The sequence below is a fragment of the Sapajus apella genome, unplaced genomic scaffold, assembly GCF_009761245.1.
Source record: "Sapajus apella isolate SASKATOON/1434 unplaced genomic scaffold, GSC_monkey_1.0 scaffold115, whole genome shotgun sequence".
Lineage (NCBI taxonomy): Eukaryota > Metazoa > Chordata > Mammalia > Primates > Cebidae > Sapajus > Sapajus apella.
The window spans coordinates 517,538-540,572 of NW_022437055.1; the positions used below are offsets into that span (position 1 = coordinate 517,538).

General features: G+C 41.7%; 1 protein-coding gene across 1 annotated transcript in view; it reads right to left on the reverse strand.

Moving 5' to 3' along the window:
- Positions 1–6,646: 6,646 nt before the first annotated feature.
- Positions 6,647–23,035, reverse strand: part of ZDHHC9 (zinc finger DHHC-type palmitoyltransferase 9) — a 39,821-nt gene continuing 23,432 nt past the window's right edge. The window contains exons 6-11 of the mRNA XM_032260169.1: positions 17,821–17,958; positions 16,781–16,829; positions 15,930–16,032; positions 14,280–14,383; positions 13,790–13,886; positions 6,647–9,831 (exon numbers count right to left, since the gene is read on the reverse strand). Of these exons, the coding sequence (XP_032116060.1) occupies positions 9,715–9,831; positions 13,790–13,886; positions 14,280–14,383; positions 15,930–16,032; positions 16,781–16,829; positions 17,821–17,958 (608 nt within the window). The 3' untranslated portion in view covers positions 6,647–9,714. The remainder of the gene's footprint in view (positions 9,832–13,789; positions 13,887–14,279; positions 14,384–15,929; positions 16,033–16,780; positions 16,830–17,820; positions 17,959–23,035) is intronic.

Consider the following 23,035-nt stretch of genomic DNA (forward strand, 5'->3'; position numbering starts at 1 on the left):
ATGGTTTGTTCATACACCACACAGCCATGACACATGATGTTGTAGAAAAAATATTTAATGACATGAGGAAAATCTTCATGCTTTTTTACTCTTTGATTTTATTTATTTTTCTAGAGACAGGGTCTTGCTCTGTTGCCCAGGCTGCAGTACAGTGGCATGATCATGGCTCACTGCAGCCTCGAACTCCTGGGTTCAAGCGATTCTCCCACCTCAGCTTCCTAAGTTATCTGGGACTACAGGCATGTGCCACCACATCCACCTAATTTTCGTTTAGTTTTTGTAGAGACGGGGTGTCATTATGTCGCCCAGTTGCCCAGGCTGGTCTCAAACTCCTGGGCTCAAGTGATCCTGCTACCTCAGCCTCCCAAAGTGGTGAGATTACAGGTGCGAGCCACTGCACCCAGCCTTCTTTAATTTTAAATTTGAAAATTACACAAATAGTGTATAAACATTTTAGTTGTAAAACAAATTTGCATTATAGCAAGGGGAAAAGCAAATCCTAAAACATTATTAATAGGATGACTCCGTTTTTATTTTAGAAGAGGAGAACACATACATAGAATAAAGACTATGAAGATCCGTACCAAATGACTACTACTGGTGATCTTGTGAGGGCCATGGGATGGGACTAGGGGAGTGAAGGAAAAAAATGCTAACTTTCTACATTCTTATTTTATTTGCATTTCAAAAGTATTATTTTTATGTCTATAAAAAAAGGAAATTGCATTTCAATTTTTAAAAAATAAAACTAAATTAACAAATAAATAGGGACCATGCCTCTGGCCTCCAATATGGGACAGCAGCAACAAAATCATTATCCTGCTGCCTTTTGACACCAGTTCTGGAAGGATGAGAGGTGAATAATGCCCAAAGTGCTCAAAATCCATACATACCAGGGTGCGCCTATCAGAGGAGATTCCTAAACCTTTTAAAACCCCTATGTAATCGCTATTGCTCTAAGCTGGGGAAAGGAAAATATCAGAAAGAGAGGAATGCCTGGGAACATGATGTTTGGAAATCCTCCCCTTCCCTGGGCAGAGGCAGCTCGGGAGTGGGGGTGTGTCTCGGATATCAGGCGCAGTTTGGCATATAGGATGATTACAGGCTTGAGGTAGGTCCTTAGCTGTGCAAGGACCGCAAGGATCACAGGAGTTTGGGAGGGGCAGGTGAGGCGGGGCATCAAGGGAATGTAGAACAGGCCAGGGCCCGAGGGGCAAGAAAGGCAGTGCTGAGCAGGGCCACAGGGCCCAAAGCTCCTCCTCCAGGCAGGGCTGCTGGCACCTCTTGTCCTGACCCATGCACTTCTAGAAGATGCCAAGTGGTGCCCTGAACCCAGCAACCAAGGTCTAGGGTACAAGAGGCTAACCCTACACAGCTGGAGACCATATACACCCACCCCAGCCTGGGAGGTCAGTGGCTCAGGGAGCTGTAGCCTCTAGCTCACTCCCCGTGGAAGGTGGGGGACAGGCTGGTCTAAGAGGTTGATGAGGCAGGCTCTTCCTCTGCCCATGGGCCTCTCCAGGGCCTGGGGGAAGCCAATAGCAGCTTCTCTTGGGTAGGTAAGGCCTAGCACTTAGCAGCTTCAGGACTACCTTAGTTCAAGTCTTGGCTGTGTCACTTCCTAGCTGGGTCACCTTAGACAAGCCACATAACCTCCTTGAGCCTCCATTCCCACAACAATAACGTAGGAATACTAGCATTAGCCCCATGGGGCTGTTATGAAGTTTTAATGTACTAGCGTAAAGTACTTTGCACAGTGTCCAGCACAAAATACATGCTCAAGGAGTGATAGTGTGTCTGGCTGCCTTGATTTGCTCCATTCTGCTACCTCCATTTCACTCCTTTCAAGGCCCATCTGACCTTTGACCCCCAGTGAGTACAATGGAGTGACCAAGAGCAAAAAGCCTTGGAGTTCAACTAAAGTGTTTTCAAACTCTTGCTATACCACTTACTAGTTATATGACATTAGGTAAATTACATACATATACATTTCTTTTCTGTGGAACAGGAATAATGATCTAATAATGCCTACCTCTTGGGGGTCATGAGAGAAATCAATCAGATAACTCGTACAAAGTTCCTAGCACATAGTGACGTTAAATGGCAGCTACTTGACTTTTTTTGTAACTTTCAGGGTACTGAGCTTAATACTGGGCACAAAGCCCGTGTTGTCTGAAGACTGACTGATGTTCGGACCTGTCATATCCCAGAGACCACTGATGTCCAACACCAGGAGGTGTTGGGATTAAGGGATACAGTGTGCCAGCTCTGGTGCCCAGAGAGGCTGGTGATGAAAAAAGACCACCTGAGGAGCCTGGGGCAGCCCTGGCTCTGCCCAATCCACAGCAAGATAATCGGCCCCTGGCGTTAGACTTCCTTTAGGGAACTCACTTGGACATCCAGGGGTTGGTAGAAAGAAGAGAATAAAGACCAGATTTCAGAAGAAAGAGTTGAACCTAGCCAGCTCCTCACCAGTTCAGAGTTAGAGCCACCTTCTTCCTATCAGGAGAAGCAGTTGGAGGCACTGGTACAGTCCGGCTGAACCATGTCCTCTCTCACCTGCTGCCTCAGTATCTCACAGCCTCACCTTAGACCACTCAAGCAGGTTTTGATCAGCCCCCCAAAGGCCTCCGCAAATTCCCTCTCCTAAACCCCAAACCCTACGGCACTGTGATCTGACACATGGCACTGAGGCCCCAGTCCCTATGAGTCAGCTTCTAATTTCTTACTCACAAAGCTCCCCACCCACGGGTGGGCCATGAGAGACCAAGGACATTAAAACAAAAGCTAAACGAGGTTTCTTACGGGAAAAACAGGCACTGATCACCATCGTCTCAACAAGGCCCAACACCTTCCCCCCTCCCAAGTCAGGAAATTCAGGAAAAGGTATGAGGTTTCCCACTAGGGAAAAGAAGTGGCTCTCCCACCTCTCCTTCACAATAGAGGCTGCCATAGCTTCTCACACAACCTGGACCATATTACATATTATTCAGCCAACAACACAATCAAGTGGGAAGGAACTGCCTCCCCTCTAGACTCAGCCAAGACTCCTCCTCCAGGAAGGATCTAAATAAATGGAATTCTATAGCACTTGATATGTAGGCTTCACCTTTTCCTATAACTTCACAGTGACCAATATAGCATTTGTATACCATTGCCTCTGGGACCTGCCAGGGATAGCGTCAGAAAGAGCCCAGAGCAATGGCCCTCACAAAGGGACAGCCAATTTGACTGTGGGAACCTAGCAAGGCAACTTCCTGACTTTCTGTGCTAAAGAAACCACACCATCAGTTCAACCTAAATGCAGGGGTCTGGAGAGAGACTTAAGAGAGTTCAGTTTAAAACAAAAACCCAACAACCATTCTCATATCAGCCCGACTATGTATAGTCAGTCCTCTGTATGCTGAAAATGGAGAGCTTATCAGTACTATTCATTCAAAATGGCAAATAATCCAAAAAAATCACTGCTGTTCCTCAGCTTACGAGGGTTGGTAATGCAATTTCTCCTGAAGTTAACCCTAGCACACAGTCGGTCTTCACCAAGTATTTACTGAATGTTAAATAAATGAAAGCTTCATTTCATTCAAGTGTCATGTGCAGTTATTCCAACTCTTTTATCTGTCTATGCCTGCTTGACAGAGGACCAGTGGGTTATGCCAGAAAACTCTCTAGACTGGGAGCCAGTACATCTGAGTTCTAGTCTTGGCTCTACCAGTGACTCTCTATGTGACCTTGGGTAAGTTACAGTACTTAATTTGAGGGAGAAAGAGAGAGAGAAAAGCATAGACTACAAGATCAATATGTTCCCTTAAGCTGTGTTGTTCAACAGAATCTGCGTTTTATGACAAATAATCATGTCTCCTATTTGGGCACAAAACTCCAACCCTTTTAACCAAGTTGGAACAGTTAAACAGCTGAAGATGGGCAGGGGCTGGCAGAAACAGCAGTGAGAAGGCAGGCGGGGGAGGGGGCATAAAGAGAGTGAAGGGCTTGGAATGTCAGGGAGGTAATTCCACTCTGGGTTCTAGAGTTGTAAAGCAACTTCCAGATCAAGCACCTGTCATTTTCCCGGCCCATGGTGAAGTGTGAGCTCTAAGTTCTAATTTATTAATCAATCAGAAAACCCCTTAGCACCAGAAGAAAAATAAACAAAAGATTTGGACAGACAATTCACAGAAGTAATACAAATGGTAATTAACCTAAGGCAGAGGAGAGGTACAGAAAATGTTTAACTTCACTATTAACTAAAGAAATATAAACTAACACTAAGATATAAGTTTACAACTATCAAATTACCAAAGGCTTAGGTCGGACCTATAATCCCAGCACTTTGGGAGGCCAAGGTGGGCAGATCACTTGAGGTCAGGAGTTGGAGAACAGCCTGGCCGACATGGCAAAACCCCATCTCCACTAAAAATACAAAAATTAGCCAGGTGTGGTGGCGCATGCCTGTAGTCCCAGCTACTCAGGAGGCTGAGGCACGAGAATCACTTGAACCTGGGAGGCGGAGAATACAGTGAGCTGAGATCACGCCGCTGCACTCCAGGCTAGGTGACAAAGCAAGACTCCATCTCAAGTAAAATTTCCAAAGGTTTAAATGAGATGGGTTGACTAGAGTCTTCTCTGATGTACTGCTGGCAAAATCAAGGGGGACAGCCTTTCAGTAAAGCAATTTGGCCGTATTTATCAAGAGCTTTTAAAAGAGCATTCCCTTTGACTCAATAATTTCACTTCCAGGAATCTATCCTAAAAAAAATAATCACAGATATACCCATATTTAAGGAAGTTTATCACATCATTATTTGTAATAATGAAAAATTGGAAACTCTTAAATGTCTGACATTAGGAGGGTTATGTACGTGCTACAAAGTCATTAAGAAGTATTTTCTGCTGGGAGCAGTGGCTCACACCTGTAATCCCAACAACTTAGGACATCCAGGTAAGCGGATTTGAGGTCAGGAGTTTGAGACCAGCCTGGGTGAAATGGCGAAACCCCATCTCTACAAAAAATACAAAAAATTAGCCAGCTGTGGTGACATGTGCCTATAGTCCCAGCTACTTGAGAGGCTGAGGCAGGAGGATTGCTTAAGCCTGGGAGGCGGAGGTTGCAGTTAGCTGAGATCGCACCACTGTACCTCAGCATGGGTGACAGAGTGAAACCCTGCCTCAAAAACAAAAGAAGAATGTTCAAATAATTTATAATGGTGTGGAAAATACTAGGTTAAAAAAGAAGGTTTACAAAACTATATTTATAGTTGAATTCCAGTTATTTTTAAAAAAACATGTGCACAGAAAAAAAGACTACCAAGAAATGCACAAAACATTAATGGTGGTTATTCCATCTTGGTGATGAAGTTATAGGTGATTTTTTGAAATCTTACTATTCTGTACTTCTCCAATTTTCAATAATGAGCTTTAAATTTTTTAAAAGCACATTAAGGGTGTGAGGGGAAGAGGATGTTTATTTTCTCTCTAAGATTTCCAAATGTTAAGAGTTAGAAAGCAGCCCTGGCACTCCCTTGGTATATGTAGCATTTTTAACACATCCTTTGCCACCCTGAAATGAACTTTATAGTGAATATGACCTGCTTTTGCACATAATTTCAAAAATAGCTATATACTAATTATACTATAAAGAAGAAATAAAAGGAAAGTAATTTGTAATAGGATATGTAGTTCAATATACAAATACCTAAGGCAAGACTACACTAAAGCATATAAGAGAGTAGTGAGATGCTTCTGCCTATATGTAAACTCACTGTGAAAGCAACCTCTATAAATGAAGACTCATACGGGTATGTTATATTGGCAACTTAAACACCCATGAATGGCACTGTCATCAGTGACATGATTTGCAAAAGTTGTAAGTAACTCTTAGTAAAGTTTTAGATAAAACAAAATATCCCCTTCCCCAACAACTTCTCCACAGTTGTTGCCTTCCTGGAAATTCAGTGTATATATTAAAACTGTAAAAACATTTTGTGTTCATTTGTAAAATAATTAGGTCTAGCTAATTCTACCAGTGTTTTCCACCTACATTAACGTATAGAACATTGAAAGTTTTACAGACATAGATTTGTAAAACTCCCACTGCCCTTTCATATTAATCCCAAACATAAAGTTCATAATGATTGTCTTTTTTTGTGAGCTGGACTTGCATCTTTTAAAATGAATGATATTCAGATTTGTAGCCTTTGACAGTTTCTAAAGCCTATCACCAAGAACAGCAAGAAATTCCTAGAATGTATTCTTCAAATTGACACAAATGCTTTTTGAATTACTGGGAACATGACTCTTCTTTAGTAGCACCAAGGCATGAGAACGAATTATCATTTTTTAAAAACCGTTTACTGTGCTCCCTTGGTGATTTTCCCTGGCCTGGCCCCAGCCTCAGGAGTATAAAATGAACTGAGCTGGAAGAAAAGGACTAGCAGGGACAGGCCACGGGGAGAGGGCAGGGGGCTGAGTTGCTAGGTTACCACTTGAGCTGATCCAAGTGGTCCCAGAGAGGTACCAGATATAGGACAGGTCCTTCTCTCTCCCCACTAAGTTGGGGGCCCTCTCAGAGGAAGGGGGTCAAAAGGTGGGGGAGGGAGGCCAATCACTCACACTAGGCAAAAGTAAAGAAATGAGGCAGAAGCACAAAGAAACAGGCAGCCCTGTATTTCTAAAACCATTCAAGGCTCCTTCATTAACTGGCTTCCCCCCAGAAGAAAGATTTCTTTATTAAGAAATACCAGAGAGTGAAAAACCCCCAACACATACACATTTGTAGGCTCACACAAAAGTGCAGAGATTTATATATTAAATTGCATTTAAGTTAGAAAATAGATTTAAAAACAAAATACTTTTTTCTCCAACAAGGTAAAGAGATTTGGTCAGTAGGAAAGGGGGCTTTAGGGGTAAAGGCAGGATGGTCAGGACAGGGAGAACGGAATTTAGCTGCTACAGAATCAGAATCCACCTCTAACCCAAACTCACTCCTGGGGGAAAAAGCAAAGGAGGGGACGATGATCTCAGCTCGGGCCAGGAAGGCCTTGGAGCCGAATGGACATGAAGAAATGGCTCCATACAGCCAATTTCCACCTGTCCACAGAGGTTTGGGATCAGTGCCAACCATCCTGGACTGGGAAAGTGGGGTGCATAGGAAGCTCGAGGAAGAGGGAAGAAGGGGAGAGTTGGAAACGGTGTCAGCCATTGAAAAGACTAAACAATTTAAGGCCCTTTTCCCCTGGAAAGATTGATTCTTTAATCTCCCCTCTGATCAGATAGGGACAGTCCCGGCTGGTGCATGGTATGAATGGGACAGATCTTCAGGCCAACGTCTTAAATACAGAAGATTTACTAGGGAAAAGAAAGAGGGCGGGAGTACGAAGAAGCGGAAACTTAAAAAAAAAAATCACTTCACACTAGAGATAAGAGATTTCCACTCTGACCCTTCCCATCAGAAAGAGAAAGCTTCTCTGTCTGACCTAAGGGTCCTCAGGAGCAGTTGAGGTAAGGTGAGGGAGGAGAGAGATTCATCTGAGCCCAGGAGAGGAGACGGGCTGAGTACTTACTAAAATGGGGTTCATATGAGTGCCAGGTTACCTGGGAAAACCTAACAACTTCCAAACTCTCCAGGTTTGGCTTCATAACTTCAAGAAAAAAACTGAGAGAACCAGAAAAAGAATAGGAAGGTAGAAGCATATAGGAGAGGGATCTGAGTCAGCCTCTCCCCATCTCTCTTTCAACCTCTCTCTCAGGAATGCTCAACTTAAATCCTGCTACAAGGAAAATAGAAAGTCATGGAAAAAAGTCTGGGAGCAGCCAAATTTCATTAATTCTGATTAATTGGGAAGTATGAGATGGGAATTGACAAGGAGTCTTGATAATACACCATCTAAAAAGAAATATATACCATCACTTGTAAAAGACCACTGATCAAATATTTCCAAGGGGAGGCCACGATAAGCCTGCTTTAATAACCAAGGCTCATTAAAGACATACATCTGCTTCAAAATAATATCCTAACATAGAGCTTCTTCTCTTAAGTAAATATAATCCTTCTAACTTTCTGATCTTGTTCACACTGTGTTTCCTTGAAAGTTCTTTCTTCGTAGTCCAGAATAAGCTAAGCTTCAGGCCAGAATGTAGTATAGATCAATGGAGAGTGTGGGAACTATCTCTCCAACCCAAGGGTGCCCTGGTTAATGGAAGTTTGGGGAGTAACAAGCAACCCCTTCCAACCCCCACCCCCACCCTACACACAAACACATTCTTGAAATGGAAGGGGGAAGGAGGAGGCAAGAAGTTTGCATTAGACACAGTTTAATCACCTTCGAACAGATGAAAAGTTCTGGTTTATACTCCCCACCCCATATGTCATACAGACAGGACCCTGGCTTAGAAAGAGAAAAACACAGGTGCTCTAGGAAATATAGCCACATATAATACATAAATCTTCTTCCCTGAAATAGAGCAGGTCCTGAGCAGAGCTGACTGGGGGGCCACAGCCCACCCCCAGGGTGAAGTGGCTCTGGGACTCTGCCGGTGGAAGTGCTGGAAGAGTGGGGCTTGGAGGAAGCCCCAGTGTGGTTACCATAGCCGGAGGTGGGCCGAGGCCTTGGAGTGGGTTACCCGAGAGGGCAGCAGTGCTGGGCTTTCCCTCACTCAGCCGAGGCTTAATGGAAGAACTGATTAGCCATTTTTTTTTTTTTTTTTTTGAGGGTACATTGGGGGAGAGGAGAGGAGAGGAGAGCCTCTCTGTGCCTTAGTTTCCCATTTGTGCATTCAGGGCCTCTGCAGGCCTCACACCGGGAGTCTGAGGGTGTAGTGTTTAAGTGAGCACTCGGGCTTCCTCTGAGGAAAAGAAATGACCAAAGTGCAGACTTTTATTACTGCCATTCCTGCTCCTAATGGGAGCAGGAGTCAAAAGGAAAAACAAATTAAAAGGGGCTAATGAGAAAGGAGGAGAGATGAGACAGAGAGTGTGAAGGGCTATGCCGTTGGCAACTCATCAATTCTTATTGAGAATGGCACAGGTATTAAAAAAGTTTCTGGGTAGTCTAAGAGAAATGTCAATTATTATCTCCACTACAACTACTTACATACATCTAATGGGCTTGGGTGTCAGAGTGGATGGAAGACAAAGGAGAAGCTACACTAATAAATATAACAAGTGGAAGGTACCTGTCCCATTGATTAGTGGGCAATGCTGGCACTTGGTGGCCAGGAGAATCCTCTGACCCTGCTCTCCCTCCTCTTCAATCCTGAAGACCCCAGGAACCCAGTTAGGATCCCCTGGCCAGAGGTCTCTATGACTGCCTCTGGACTCGGGACATGCAGCAGCTTGGGAGGATTTGAGCCAGTCTCAAAAACCTTTAGCCCCAGAATGAGACCAGTGACCCCAAGCAAGAGGGCTGGGATCTGGAGGGTAGAGAGGGGAGTCCAAGGAGACCCTGTGGCTGAGGCCATGGAGAACCAGTGCCAGGGCTCAAAAGACCCATTTTTCCAGTTACCAGAGGTGACTGACATCTTCTGCCACTGCCTTGAGTCCAGAAATTTAAAAAAGCTTGCAGCAAGAAAATGCCAGTGTGCAATTGGGTGACTAAAGACCAAAGAAAAACAGTTAAAAGGGACAGCTTACTTGCTCTCTGTCTCAGGTTTACCTTCTCACCTGAAATCTCTCATAGCCCTAATTAAACACAAACAAAAGTCTCTTCCATAGATAGGCTACTTCTCAGCTTCAGCTGCCTCCTGTGGTGGCTCTGGGGGCTCTGGAGGTGGCATCTCTTCAGGAGTGCTGGAGTCCTCCGGCATCTCATTTGAGTTCAGGTGTTCTGTGGGGGCCTGGGAAGGAAAAGATACCAGATTCAACACAAAGCTGTCCCTCAAAATCCAAATGCGGATAAGCCTTAGAACTCTTCCTCTCAGTCCCCTGACCATGGGTGCCACAGATATGCAGCCACCAATACCAAACTCAGAACCAACACCAGGCTACCATCTTCTCAGCAGAACGGAACTGAAGTTTATTTGAGTTCTTTCCTTAACTAACACTTGGGGACAGATTTTCTATTATCATTAATAGTCACAATAATAGGGACCACAAAGAATTACACAGGTCCTCTCCACTTCAGAACAAGTGTCATAACATACTTATCTCACAAGGCCTGACCCAAGGTCCTCAAGTCTATTTCTGCCCAAACACATAGCTGTCCAAATTTTTTTTTTTTTTTTGAGACAGAGTTTCACTCTTGTTGCCCAGGCTGGAGTGCAATGGCATGATCTCTGCTCACCACAACCTGCGCCTCCCAGGCTCAAGCGATTCTCCTGCCTCAGCCTCCCAAGTAGCTGGGATTACAGGCATGTGCCACCACACGACGCTAATTTTTTGTATTTTTAGTAGAGATGGAGTTTCTCCATGTTGATCAGGCTGGTCTCAAACTCCCAACCTCAGGTGATCCACCTGTCTCGGCCTCCCAAAGTGCTGGGATTACAGGTATGAGCCACCGTGCCCAGCCCAAATTTTCAACTGGTCATATGTGGTTTGAAAATGTCCTCAAGTGATTCTAAAATACAACCCTTCCCCCTTTCAACCAAGAATAACTAACCTAGATTGTTACAATTTGAGTTCAGGCTCATTTAAAAAATAATATTAAAAATGACACTAATATATAAACATGGGTTGCTGTACTATAAAAATAAATTCAAAATTTAGGAAAGGCAAAGTAGAGAACAATTATCTACCTTATAAAAAGCATTCACTTAAAAATAGGATTGTATTTTACAACAAAGTTCAAACTACTAAAAATGTATTAGAGCTAATGAACCAGGGCCAGGTGCAGTGGCTCATGCCTATACTCCCAGCACTTAGGGAAGCCAAGACAGGCAGATCACTTGAAGTCAGGAGTTTGAGACGAGTCTGGCCAACATAGCGAAACCCCATCTCTACTAAAAATACAAAAATTAGCTGGCGTGGTGGTGGCTGCCTGTAATCCCAGCTACTTGGGAGGCTGAGGCAGGAGAATCACTTGAACCCGGGAGTCAGAGGTTGCAGTGAGCCAAGATGGTGACACCACACTCCAGCTTGGGTAACAGAGCAAAACTCCATCTCATAAAATCAAAACAAAAACAAACAAACAAAAAAGAACTAATGAACAAGTTTGGCAAGGTTTTAGGATATAGGATTCATATATAAAAATCAATTGTATTTCTATATACTTCCAGTGAAAAATCCAAAAATTAAATTAGTAAAACAATTTCACTTACAATAACATGAAAAATAATCAAATACTTATGAATAAATGTAACAAAATAAGTGTAAAACTTTGAAAGGTACAAAATGTTGTTGAAAGAAATCAAATCATACCTAAATACATGAAAATATAGTCCATATAAATGTCTCCGAATATTTAATCTTGTCAGGATGGCTATATTTCCCCAAATTGATTCAATGAAATCCCCATCAAAATTCCAGCTGGCTTCTTTCATAAATGACAAGTTAATCCTAAGATTCATATGGAAATTTAAGACATCCCAAAAAGCCAAAACAATCATGAAAAAGAAGTATAAAGTTGAAGGACTCACATTTCCTGATTTCAAAACTTACTACAATGCTAAAGTAACGAAGACAGTGTGGTGCTAACATAAGAAGAGACATATTGAGCAATAGAATAGAGCTGAAAGTCCAGAAACGAACTCTCACATTTATAGATTTTCAACAAGGATACCAAGACAATTCTATGGGAAAAGAATAGTCTTCTCAACAAATGATGCAGAGACAATTGGATAGCTACAGGCAAAAGAAAGAATGTGGACTCTACCTCACACCATATATAAAAATTAACTCAAAATGGATCAAAAACCTAAACATGAGAGCTAAAATTATAAAACTCTGACAAGAAGACAGGGGCATAAATCTTCATGACTTTGGATTGGGCAACAGTTTCTTAGATATGACACCAAAAAGTACAAACAACCAAAGAAAAAATAGACAAACTGGACTACATCAAAATTTAAAAATTTTGTGCTTCAAAAGACACTATCAAGAAAATGAAAAGAGCCCACAGGATAGGAGAAAATATTTGCAAATTGTGAATCTGGTAAGGGACCTGCACATAGATTATATAAAGAACTCTTACAACTCAACAATTAAAAAAAAAAAAAAACTCAACAATAAAAAAACCAAACAATCCAATTAAAAAATAGACAAAACCTCTGAAGAGACACTACTCCAAGGAACACATAAAAATGGCCAATAGGCACATGAAAAGATATTCAACATCATTAGTCATCAGGGAAATGCAAATCAAAACCACAATGAGATATCACTTCACACTTACTAAGATAGCTAGGAAAAAAATGTCCGATAATAAGTGTTGCCAAGAATGTAGAGAAACTGGTACCCTCAGGCACTGCTAGCAGGGATATAAAATGGTGCAGCCACTTTGGAAAACAGTTCAGCAGTTACCTTAAAGGTTAAACATAGAATACCATATGACCCAGCTATTTTACTCCCAGGTATATAGCCAAGAGAAATGAAAATATATGTCCATGCCAAAAAAACTGGTACACAAATGTTCATAGCAGCATCACTCATAATAACCAAAAGGTGGAAACAATCCAAATGTCCATCAACTGATGAATGGATAAATGAAATGTGGTGTATCCATATAATGCAATATCATTCGGCCATATAAAGGAACAAAGTACTGCTACATAGTACAACGTGGACAAATCTCAAAAACATGCTTAGCAAAAGAAGCCAGTCACAAAAGACGACATACTGTATGATTTCATTTACATGAAATACCCAGAAGAGACAAATCTAAACTGAAAGGAAGTAGATTAGTGGTTGCCTAGGGGTGGGGCTGGGGAAGTTGAGGGGAAAGGGAGAGTGACTGCTAATGGGTACAGGGTTTCTTATGGTGGAAGGGTAATGAAAATGCTTTAAAACTGATTGTTATAGCCAGGTGTGGTGGCAGGCACCTGTAATCCCAGCTACTTGGGAGACTGAGGCAGGAGAATCGCTTGAACCCAGGAGGTGGAGGTTGGAGTGAGCTGAGATCGTGCCATTGCACTCCAGCCAGGGCAACAATGCAAGACTCTATCTCAAAAAAAAAAAAAAAAAAAACCTGATTGTTATAATGATTGTACAACTCTGTGAATATTCTAGACCGTGAATCATACATTTTAAATAGGGATCTATGGCATGTGAGTCATATCTCAATAAAGTTCTTATTTAAAAAAGAAAGCTCAAATAATAATTTTTAGGAAAGTACTTTACTTTTTATGCTTTAAAGATATACTTTATATATCTTAAATAAGACAGCTGGGAGAGTTTCCACAACCTCTGCATATTCCAGTGAGGAAGCCCCCTTCTACCAAGGTAACCACATCACTAACTCCAATACAATCCCCTGACCTCTGTCTTTGCCCCTATAGCATTTTATACTTCCCTCATCAAAGCACTTTTCCCCATGTTGAGCAATGGCCTGTTTACTTGTTTCTTGTCCCCACTAGACAATGAGCGCCTTGAGAGCAGGGATGTCATTTGCCTCATTCATTGGTATATCCCCAGCAGCTAGTGCAGTGGCTGGCACAGAGTCACTCAATATACACCAAAGAAATGACTAAATCTTAATCTACATCAAGGGCACAAAGATCTGAAGGCAATGTCAGGGCAGGTGTAGAGGCAGGGAAGCTGGGGTGATTAGAATACAAAATTGCCTAATCATATTTTTCCAAGCTGTAAAGTTAGCCTCCGCCCTCTCTATCATCAACCCAACCTTAAGTAAGGAATACTTACTGGGCTCTGTGGCAAGAGGCTGCTACTGGTCTCTTGAGTACTGGGAGGTCGACTTCCACTTTCCTCCAGTGGCAAAATACCCCTTCGGTCCAGCACACTAAAGGAGATAAGAGAGTTAATAAAGAAGTGGGCATTCACCCCTCCACCCACTCAGCCCACTGAATTTTGCTACATAGACTGGAAAATATAAACCTGTCCTTTGGCAATGTAGACTGATCCCAGCACACGCCTCTTATCTCCCATTCACTTTTTCTTCCACAAACCAGGGAATGTCACATTAACCAGAGAACAAACAAATGAAATAAGAATGAAAGATCATCCCTCCAAAACAACAAGCCCATGGTCTATGGTCCGTGTAGACATGGCAAGCCCTGGAAAGATCTATTTGACATCAAGAGGCCACATTCAGAAAAATGCCTCAGACCAGGTAACAGGATCAGGTTGAGCTGCTCATCCCAAGAGTCGCAGGACTTTTGAGTTCCCTGAGTACCTGGGGGGCAAGGGGCCACACAGCACTTCACAGCAGTTCTTCACAATGTTGCCATGACTGTAAGGATTCTGGACGCGATTCTTCCCTGTCCATGATCCTTTAATCTGCAAGATAAAAGCCAAGGCTGACATCAAAAATAATGTTAAAAAGGACAAATAATAATACTGAAATAAAAATAAAAACACAAAAAAGAAAAAACAATAACAATAATGTTGAAGAAAAGCATGCAGCATGAGTTAATGCAAAAGTTCTGGAAATGGATGGTGGCAATGGTTACACAACAATGTGAATGTACTAAACGCCACTGAACTGAACATTTAGGATGTGAGGGCGATCTGGCTGCAACATCTGTCACCCAATTGATCGCCAGAGTTGAAAGAGACATTTAATATAGCACATTTTGTATTATGTATATTTTATCACAATAAAAAAGAAATACATAAACAGCCATGAAAAAATGCTCACAATAGGGTGAAAAAAGCAGCTAACTGAAAGATATACATTATTTTTATTTAAAAGTACATAATATAAACACATAAATAAACATAGAAACAACTCTAGATTACATAAATCATACTACTAAAAAAGAGTGATGTCTAAGAAGAGGAACTTATTTTTATTTTTTCATTTTTGCTCATCTGTATTTTCTGATTTTCTTTTCTTTTTCTTTTTTTTTTTTTTTTTTTTTTTTTGAGACAGGGTCTGGGTCTGTTGCCCAGGGTGGAGTGCAGTGGTGCGAACTCAGCTCACTGCAACCTCCAACTCCTAGGTTCAATTGATTCTCCTGCCTCAGCCTCCTGAGTAGCTGGGATCACAGGTGTCCACCACCATGCCTGGCTAATTTTTGTATTTTTAGTAGAGATGGGGTTTCACCATGTTGGCCAATCTCGTCTCAAACTCCCAACCTTGTGATCCACCCACCTCAGCCTCCCAGAGTGCTGGGATTACAGGCGTAAGCCACCCTGCCCGACCTATTTTCTGATTTTCTATAATGAATGTGGATTAATTAGTAACTTTTTTTTTTTTCAGACAGACTCTCACTCTGTCATCCAGGCTAGAGTGTAGTTTGGTGCAATCTTTGCTTGCTGCAACCTCCGCCTCCCAGGTTCAAGTGATTCTCCTGCCTCAGCCTCCCGAGTAGCTGAGACTACAGATGTGCACCACCATGCCCGGCTAATTTTTGTATTTTTAGTAGAGATGAGGTTTCACCATGTTGGCCAGGCTGGTCTTGAACTCCTGACCTCAGGTGATACACCCGCCTCAGCCTCCCAAAGTGCTAGGATTACAGGCATGAGCCATCGTGCCCAGCCTAATTGGTAACTTTTTATAAAGTAAGGATTCATCCAGTGTAACTGTCCCTCTCCATGCCAAACAGAGGCACCAGCTAGGCTTTAAGAGCCTATGAACAGTTAAAGGCTGTATACCCACCCTACTTTTCAACCTCTTCTTCCTAATGCTCCACAAGCATTCAACTCCAAACAAAGCCCTCTGCTTTCTCTTCCACATATCTGACTTAATAATCTTGCACACCACGTTTCTGCCTGCCTCAACCTCCCAGGCCCTGGAGACTCGGTAGTTCTCTAGCAGATAGCAAGATAATAGGCTTTGGGGAGAAGAATATGTGGTGAGGAGAAGAGAAAGTTGACTCACGTCTTCATTGGTTGTCTGGTTGAGAGCCACAAGGAAAGTGTGAAATCCAGTCAGTCCCACGACGGACCAGAGTGTAAAGAAGCAAATGAGGACTTCTAGAACAGTGAGGTGAGGTTAAGGAATATTGACGAACTCAACATCAGGAGACTTGATGCCTCTGCCCATATTCAGGGCACCAGTCACACCATCTTTACCTCCTGGAACGTATATCACAAAAAACCATGTTTCCATATATAACAGATGAATTTGGAACTTGCTGAATAGATCCCTTATGAAGGGTAAAGAATTTCTAGTCTATCTAGTGTATTTAAGGGTTCGCCTATTTACTTATCACTGGCTCTTGGAAGGAGATGTGTGGGAGGGGCCAAAGCTAAACAATGTTGGCCATCACTGCCAATGGAAATTCTCTCAAAAAACAAATTCATAAATGAAGAATTAGTGGGGGAAAAAGAGGGCATGATTTACAGAAATCTCATCTAAACCCCCTTTGCAGAAATGCAGCCACTGTCCAAAATAAGCCCTAGCTATAACAGAAAAGTGGGGCTTCCAGTAAGTGATAGAAGAGGTACACTGAGGCGAAGTACAGCCCACTAGAGGAGACAGGACTGAGCCTGGGATCAGAAGGACTTGGGAGGGAGGCAGCTGAGCAGGGGGTGAAGGGAAGACCTCCCTTCTAGTCCTGGTCATCTTCCATTCTGGTTGCTACCACTAAGACTATATTGTTTAAATTATTTTAGACCTTGGCACTCGCTGTTGTCTGAAAAACTAGGTAGTGGGAGAACTGTGGGGAGAAAGCATGCTGGAAAGTAGCTTAAGAAGGCTTCACAAGGACATACTGCCAGGGAGGATATGTTCCAGGAGTTTCTTTCAACGTCTCCAGGAAGCCAATTTTCAAAGATTCTGTGAAATTGGGAGGAGGAGTAGAGAGAAAAATCAGTGACTTCAGTCAAAACTACACACTATCCTAGTGCCTACTCACTTCCTTCCCTCCCTATCCCATGTTACACACTGGCAGGAGCTAAGCGCTCCTTCGGGCAAGGGTGAAGAGCCTCATCTCTAAGCTGGTAGTCTCATGACCAAAGAGTTCCCATTTCCAGTGCAGGACCAGGCCCTGGACCGGGCAGGTGGGCAGAAGTCAAGCAGCAGGCTCCCTTCCCCTTTCCCTAGCCCCCAACTATGGACATGTTAGGGGGATATTAACAGGTAAAAGAAATCAGAAATACCCAAGAAAAATCCTCTCTCCTTGCCAATCTGTGTCCCTCCCTTGTTCAAAATCCAGTTCAGAACACTTCTCTTTCCAGGAAGCTGTCTTAAGACCACTCCCTTAACTCCACATCACATCTGCCCTTAGATTGGGCTGTGTGTTTGTGTCTGTGTGTGTGTGTGTGTGTGTGTGTGCGCGCGCACACGCGCGCGCACGCGTGCTTGTGTACATTTGTGCATATGCACACATGTGGGTGTGCTTTCTATCTCCCAAAGTAGACCGTGAGCTACCGAAAGACGTTTCTCAGGCAAAACCCTTTTCTACCCCACCCCTTAGCACAATGCAAGTCTTGTAAGGCAGAAGAAGAGAGGATGCTCAGAGACAAAATACATCCCCAACCTTTGGGATTACCTCAGAAATGCCCCTGTACTCCGGATACAGACTAATAATTATGGCCCCAGTCCCCAGTAGTTGGCCAGAGAGAAGGCCAACACAGAGTAAATACTCATTGATGTGTACTGAGGTTTGCAACCCTGCTCAAGAGCAGATAATAGTGCTCATTTCTAACCTGTCCTAAAGTACCTTTCACGATGGTACCACCAGGAAGCCCAACCACCCTCTAAGCTGTCCTTAAGTCTTCCCCCACCCCACCCCACTCCAACAACGGACACTGCCCTGCATACTCACTGAGAGCCACATAGACGATGTTGAAGGCGAAGACATAGATTGTGAGGAGGGAGAGAGAAAGGATGAAGAGGTAGAAGTAGCGGTAGTTCCTCTTTCCAACACAATTCCCCACCCAGGGGCAGTGATGGTCGAAGCGCTCTGTGGGAGAAAGAGAGAGTCCAATGCCAAAAGCCTCCAGAACAGAAAGCAACCCCGCCATCCCCATGATACCTCATTCAAACACCCCCAGGATCATTGCCTATTTCAGTTGTAAAAAATACTGGGTTCCATTTTTTTACTTTTTCAAAATGTTTTCATAACCATCTCATTTGATCCTCACAATTTCCCTGGAACTTGGGCAAAAGGAGATACTCTTCCCCGCTTTACAGATGAAGAAACAAAGGCACAGAGGTGTTAAGTGATCTGCCTCACTCTGCTCATTAAAAGCAGGGACACTGCTTTTCCAAATAAAATCTTAATTGGTGGGGCTACTAAGTTCAAGAAGAGTAAGTGGAAATAGTCAAGGAAAATTTGAAAAATGACTAGCGCAGTTTTTCTTGACTTCCAGGTATTAAAAATGTAAAACTACAATACTTAAGATGGTGTGGCATAGCTCAACAGAATGGAAAAAGCCCAGAAACAGATCCTAGAACATATAAGATTTTGTTGTCTAATAAACTCAACATTACAAAATCAGAGGTGAAAGGAAGTATTATTCCATAAACAATTCTGAGACAATTGGCTATTTGGTGCAAAATAAGGATCGATTTTTTTGTCTTCATATTACTTGTCATAACATATTCCATATGAATTAAAGAGCTAAACGTAAAAACAAAGTGAATCCAGAAAATAATTATAAATAATACATGTTTATTTATCCTTTATATGCAGAAGGACTTTCTAAGCATAAAAGTACCGGAAGAAAACAGATGACAAGGAAAAGTAGATTTAACTTCATAAACATTAAAAAAATACTTTGTGGTTTTGATTTGCACTTCCTTGGTGATCAATGATGTGATTAGTATACATTGCAAGGCTGTATCAAAACTTCTCATGTATGCCATAAGTACATATGCCTATGTACCCATAAAAATTCAAAAAATATTTTGTGTATGTTAACATCACCATAAAGAAGATTAAAGAGAAAAAAAACAATGGCAATCTATGTAAAGTTGTACCTGACTATATGAAAAGTTCTTAAAAATCAATAGGAAAATACAAATACTTCCTCAAGAAAATAATAGTCAAAAGTTACTTGAAATTTGCTAAGAGAGTAGATCTTAATTGTCCTCACCACACACGCACATACACACACAATGGTAACTATGTGTGGTGATGAATATGTTCATTTGATTGTGGTAAGCATTACAGTGTATACATCTATCAAAGGCAGATACCAAAATCCACCCATACTGAAGTCACTCAGCAGCCCTGCGGAACCCACAGATAAAAAAAGTTGCACCTCATGTACACAGGTTTTGCATCTTGTAAATACTGTACATTTGAACCTTGAACAACTCAGGTTTGAACTGCATGTGTCCACTCATACATGGATTTGTTTCAATAAATACAGTTGGTCCTCTGTATCAACAGTTCTGCATCCACAACTAAACGCAGATCAAAAATACGGTATTCACAGAACATGAAACCCGTAGATACAGAGGGCTGACTTTTCATATCCATGGGTTCCACAGGGCCACTGCAGGACTTGAGAATGCATGGGTTTTGGTATCCAAGGGCAATCCCTGACACCAATGCCCCAACGATACTTAGGGATAACTGTATTTTGGATCCAAGTTTGGTTGCAGATGAGGAACCCACTGATACTGTATTTATTGAAAAAAAAATGTCATTATAAGAGGACCCATGCAGTTCAAAACTGCATTGTTCAAGGGTCAATTACATAAAACAAAAACAGAAAACAGCAAAAGGAAATAGGGCAAAAACTAATAAATATCATAAAACCTATGTTTTAATTTTTTTCCTATTCACCTACCTCCGCCTGCTGAGTTCAAGCAATTCTCCCGCCTCAGCCTCCCAAGTAGCTGGGATTACAGGCACCCACCACCACACCCAGCTAATTTTTGTAGTTTTGGTAGAGATGGAGTTTCACCATGTTAGCCAGGCTGGTCTTGAACTCCTGACCTCAGGTGATCCGTCCACTTCAGCCTCCCAAAGTGCTGGGATTACAGGCATGAGCCACTGCACCTGGCCGAAGTTCAAATTTTTTAATTAAAGTTTGTATTGTTTTGGAGGCCCAGGCAAGCCATTCACAAAGTCAGGAGTTTGAGACCAGCCTGGCCAACATGGTGAAATTCCGTCTCTACCAAAAATTGCAAAAATTTGCAGGTCATGGTGACTCATGCCTGCAATCCCAGCTACTCAGGAGGCTGAGGTGGGGAAATCGCTTGAGCTCGGGAGGCAGAGGTTGCAGTGAGCCAAGATCATGCCCCTATACTCCAGCCTGGGTGACAGAGTGAGATCCTGTCTTAAAAAAAAAAAAAAAAAAATATATATATATATATATATAATGGTAAAATATACATAACATACAATTTGCCATTTTAACAATTTTAAGTGTATAATTCAGTGGCATTAATTACATTCATAATGTTGTGGAACCATCGCCATGACCTATTTCCAAAACTTTCATTACTCCAAACAGAAACTCTGCACCCATTAAGCAGTCACTCTCCATTTCCCCCTTCCCCCATCCCCTAGCAATCTTTAATCTTTTGTCTGTATGAATTTACCTATTCTAGATATCTCATATAAGCAGACTCATACAATATTTGTCCTTTTGTATCTGGTTTTTTTCATATAGCATGTTTTCAAGGTTCATCCACATTGCATCAGTACTGCATTCATTTTTATGACTGGATAATATATATATACTACATTTTGTTTAGCCATTCATCTGTTGATAGACATTTGGGTTGGTTCCACCTTTTGGCTATTGTGAATAATGATGCTATGAACACTGGTGTACAAGTAAGTTTTGAGTCCCTGTTGTTAATTCTTTTGAGTATTGCTATGGAATGAATTGTACTCCCACTCCCCAGTTTCATATATTGAAGCCCTAACTCCCAATGTAGTTGTACTTGGAGGCAGAAACTTTAAGGAGGTAACTAAAGTTAAATGAGGTCATATGGGTGGGGTCCTAATCCAATGGGACTGGTGTTCTTGTAAGGAGAGGATGAGACAACAGTCATGTGTGAGCACAGAGAAAAGGTCACGTGAGAACACAGCAAGAAGGCAGCCATCTGCAAGCCAGGGAGAGAGGCCTCACCAGAAACCAACCCTTCTTGCACTTCTATTTTGGACTTCCAGCCTCCAGAATTGTGAGAGAATAATTCCCGTTGTCTAAGCCACCCTGTCTGTGGTATTTTGTTATGGCAACCCAAGCAGACTAATATAGACATACACCCAGGAGTAGAATTGCTGGCTCATGTGGTAATTCTATGTTTAACTTTTTGAGGAACCACCAAACTGTTCCACAGCAGCTGCATGATTTTACATTCTCATCAGAAATGTATGAAGGTTCCAGTTGTTCCACATCCTTAAGTTTAATAATTATGATTGCAGTGTTATAGCAATGAATAAAATGGAAGAGGGAATCGTGTCTAATGACAGAAGACTGCCTAAATAAACTTGAATATAAACATATGATGGATTATGCAGTCATTAAAATAATATATTAAAGAAACATTTATTAAAGATGCAGAAAAATGCTCAGGATAGAATGTTAAATGACAAAAGCAGGATTAAAAACTCTATCATGTTACAGTCCAATTTTGCAGAAACACTGGAAGGAAATACAGCAAAATGAAGAGTGAATTTAGGATTAAGTTTTATTTATACATTCTGTACTTCCCATATTTTCTACAATGAACATGTGTTATTTTGATGAATAGAAGACTACGAAAGAATAAAATACATCAATTTGAAAGAACAGTGAGCTGTGTACTCGTCAGAAAATAAGGCTGTAAAAATGGTCTATCTCCTACTGAGGAGGCTACATCTTTTCAGGAAAGGGAAAAAAGATATAGAGAAGAATGGTTAAACACATATATATTTTTACAGTATTTTAAATCACATCTTTTCTGATAATACAAGTAATACATGCTCATTATAGAAAACTTGAAAAAAAGAAAAATGAAGGAATCACAGTAGTGGAGGATGGCATATAAAAAATGAAGGAAAAAAATCACTCATAATCCCACAATCTATAGATAATAAACTATTAAAGTGTGGTATATTTCCTGTATTTCCTTGCATATTTCCTTATATATCATTACATTTTTTAAAAATAGGTAACTGACTTCACACTGTAAATGTAGCCTATCTCCTGCTTTACATCATTTAGCTTTCTGGTATGAACTCTTTCCATTAGTCTAATGTATGAATGTCCTATAATTGATTTATTTATATATATATATATATATATATTTTTTTTAGAGGGAGTCTCACTCTGTCACCCAGGCTGGAATGCAGTGGCACAATCTCAGTTCACTGCAGCCTCCACTTCATGGGTTCTTGATTCTTGTGCCTCAGCCACCTGAGTAGCTGAGATTACAGGTGCACACCATGCCTGGCTAATTTTTGTATTTTCTAGTAGAGACGAGGTTTCACCATGTTGGTCAGGCTTGTCTCAAACTTCTGGCCTCAAGGATCTGCCCTCCTCGGCCTCCCAAAGTGCTGGGATTATAGGAGGAGTCACTGCGCCAGGTCCTATAATTTATTTGACTACTCTTCTATTGGTAGACGATTAGGTTCTTTTCAACTTTTAATTGTCATAATAATCCTGAGTTAATTCCACCCCTAAATATTTTACCACGCCTCTGATTTTATGGGATAGATTCCCTAGAAATGGAATCACTGGCATCAAAAGGTATAGATGTTTTAAGGCTTTTGATTAATCTTATTAGGTTGCCTTCCAAAAAGTTTTGTTCCAATTTACACCCTTACTAGTGGAAGAATAAACATTATCAGGTTTTCCTTGCTAATTTTCTAGATTTTAAAAAGCATCTTGGGCTGGGGGTAGTGGCTCATGCCTGTAATCACAACACTTTGGGAGGTTGTGGTAGGTGGACTGCTTGAGCCCAGGAGTTTGAGACCAGCCTGGGCAACATAGGAAAAACACATCTCTACAAAAAATACAAAAAAAAAAAACAGCCAGGCATGGTGGTACACGCGTGTAGTCTCAGCTACTTGGAAGGCTGAGGTGGGAGGATCA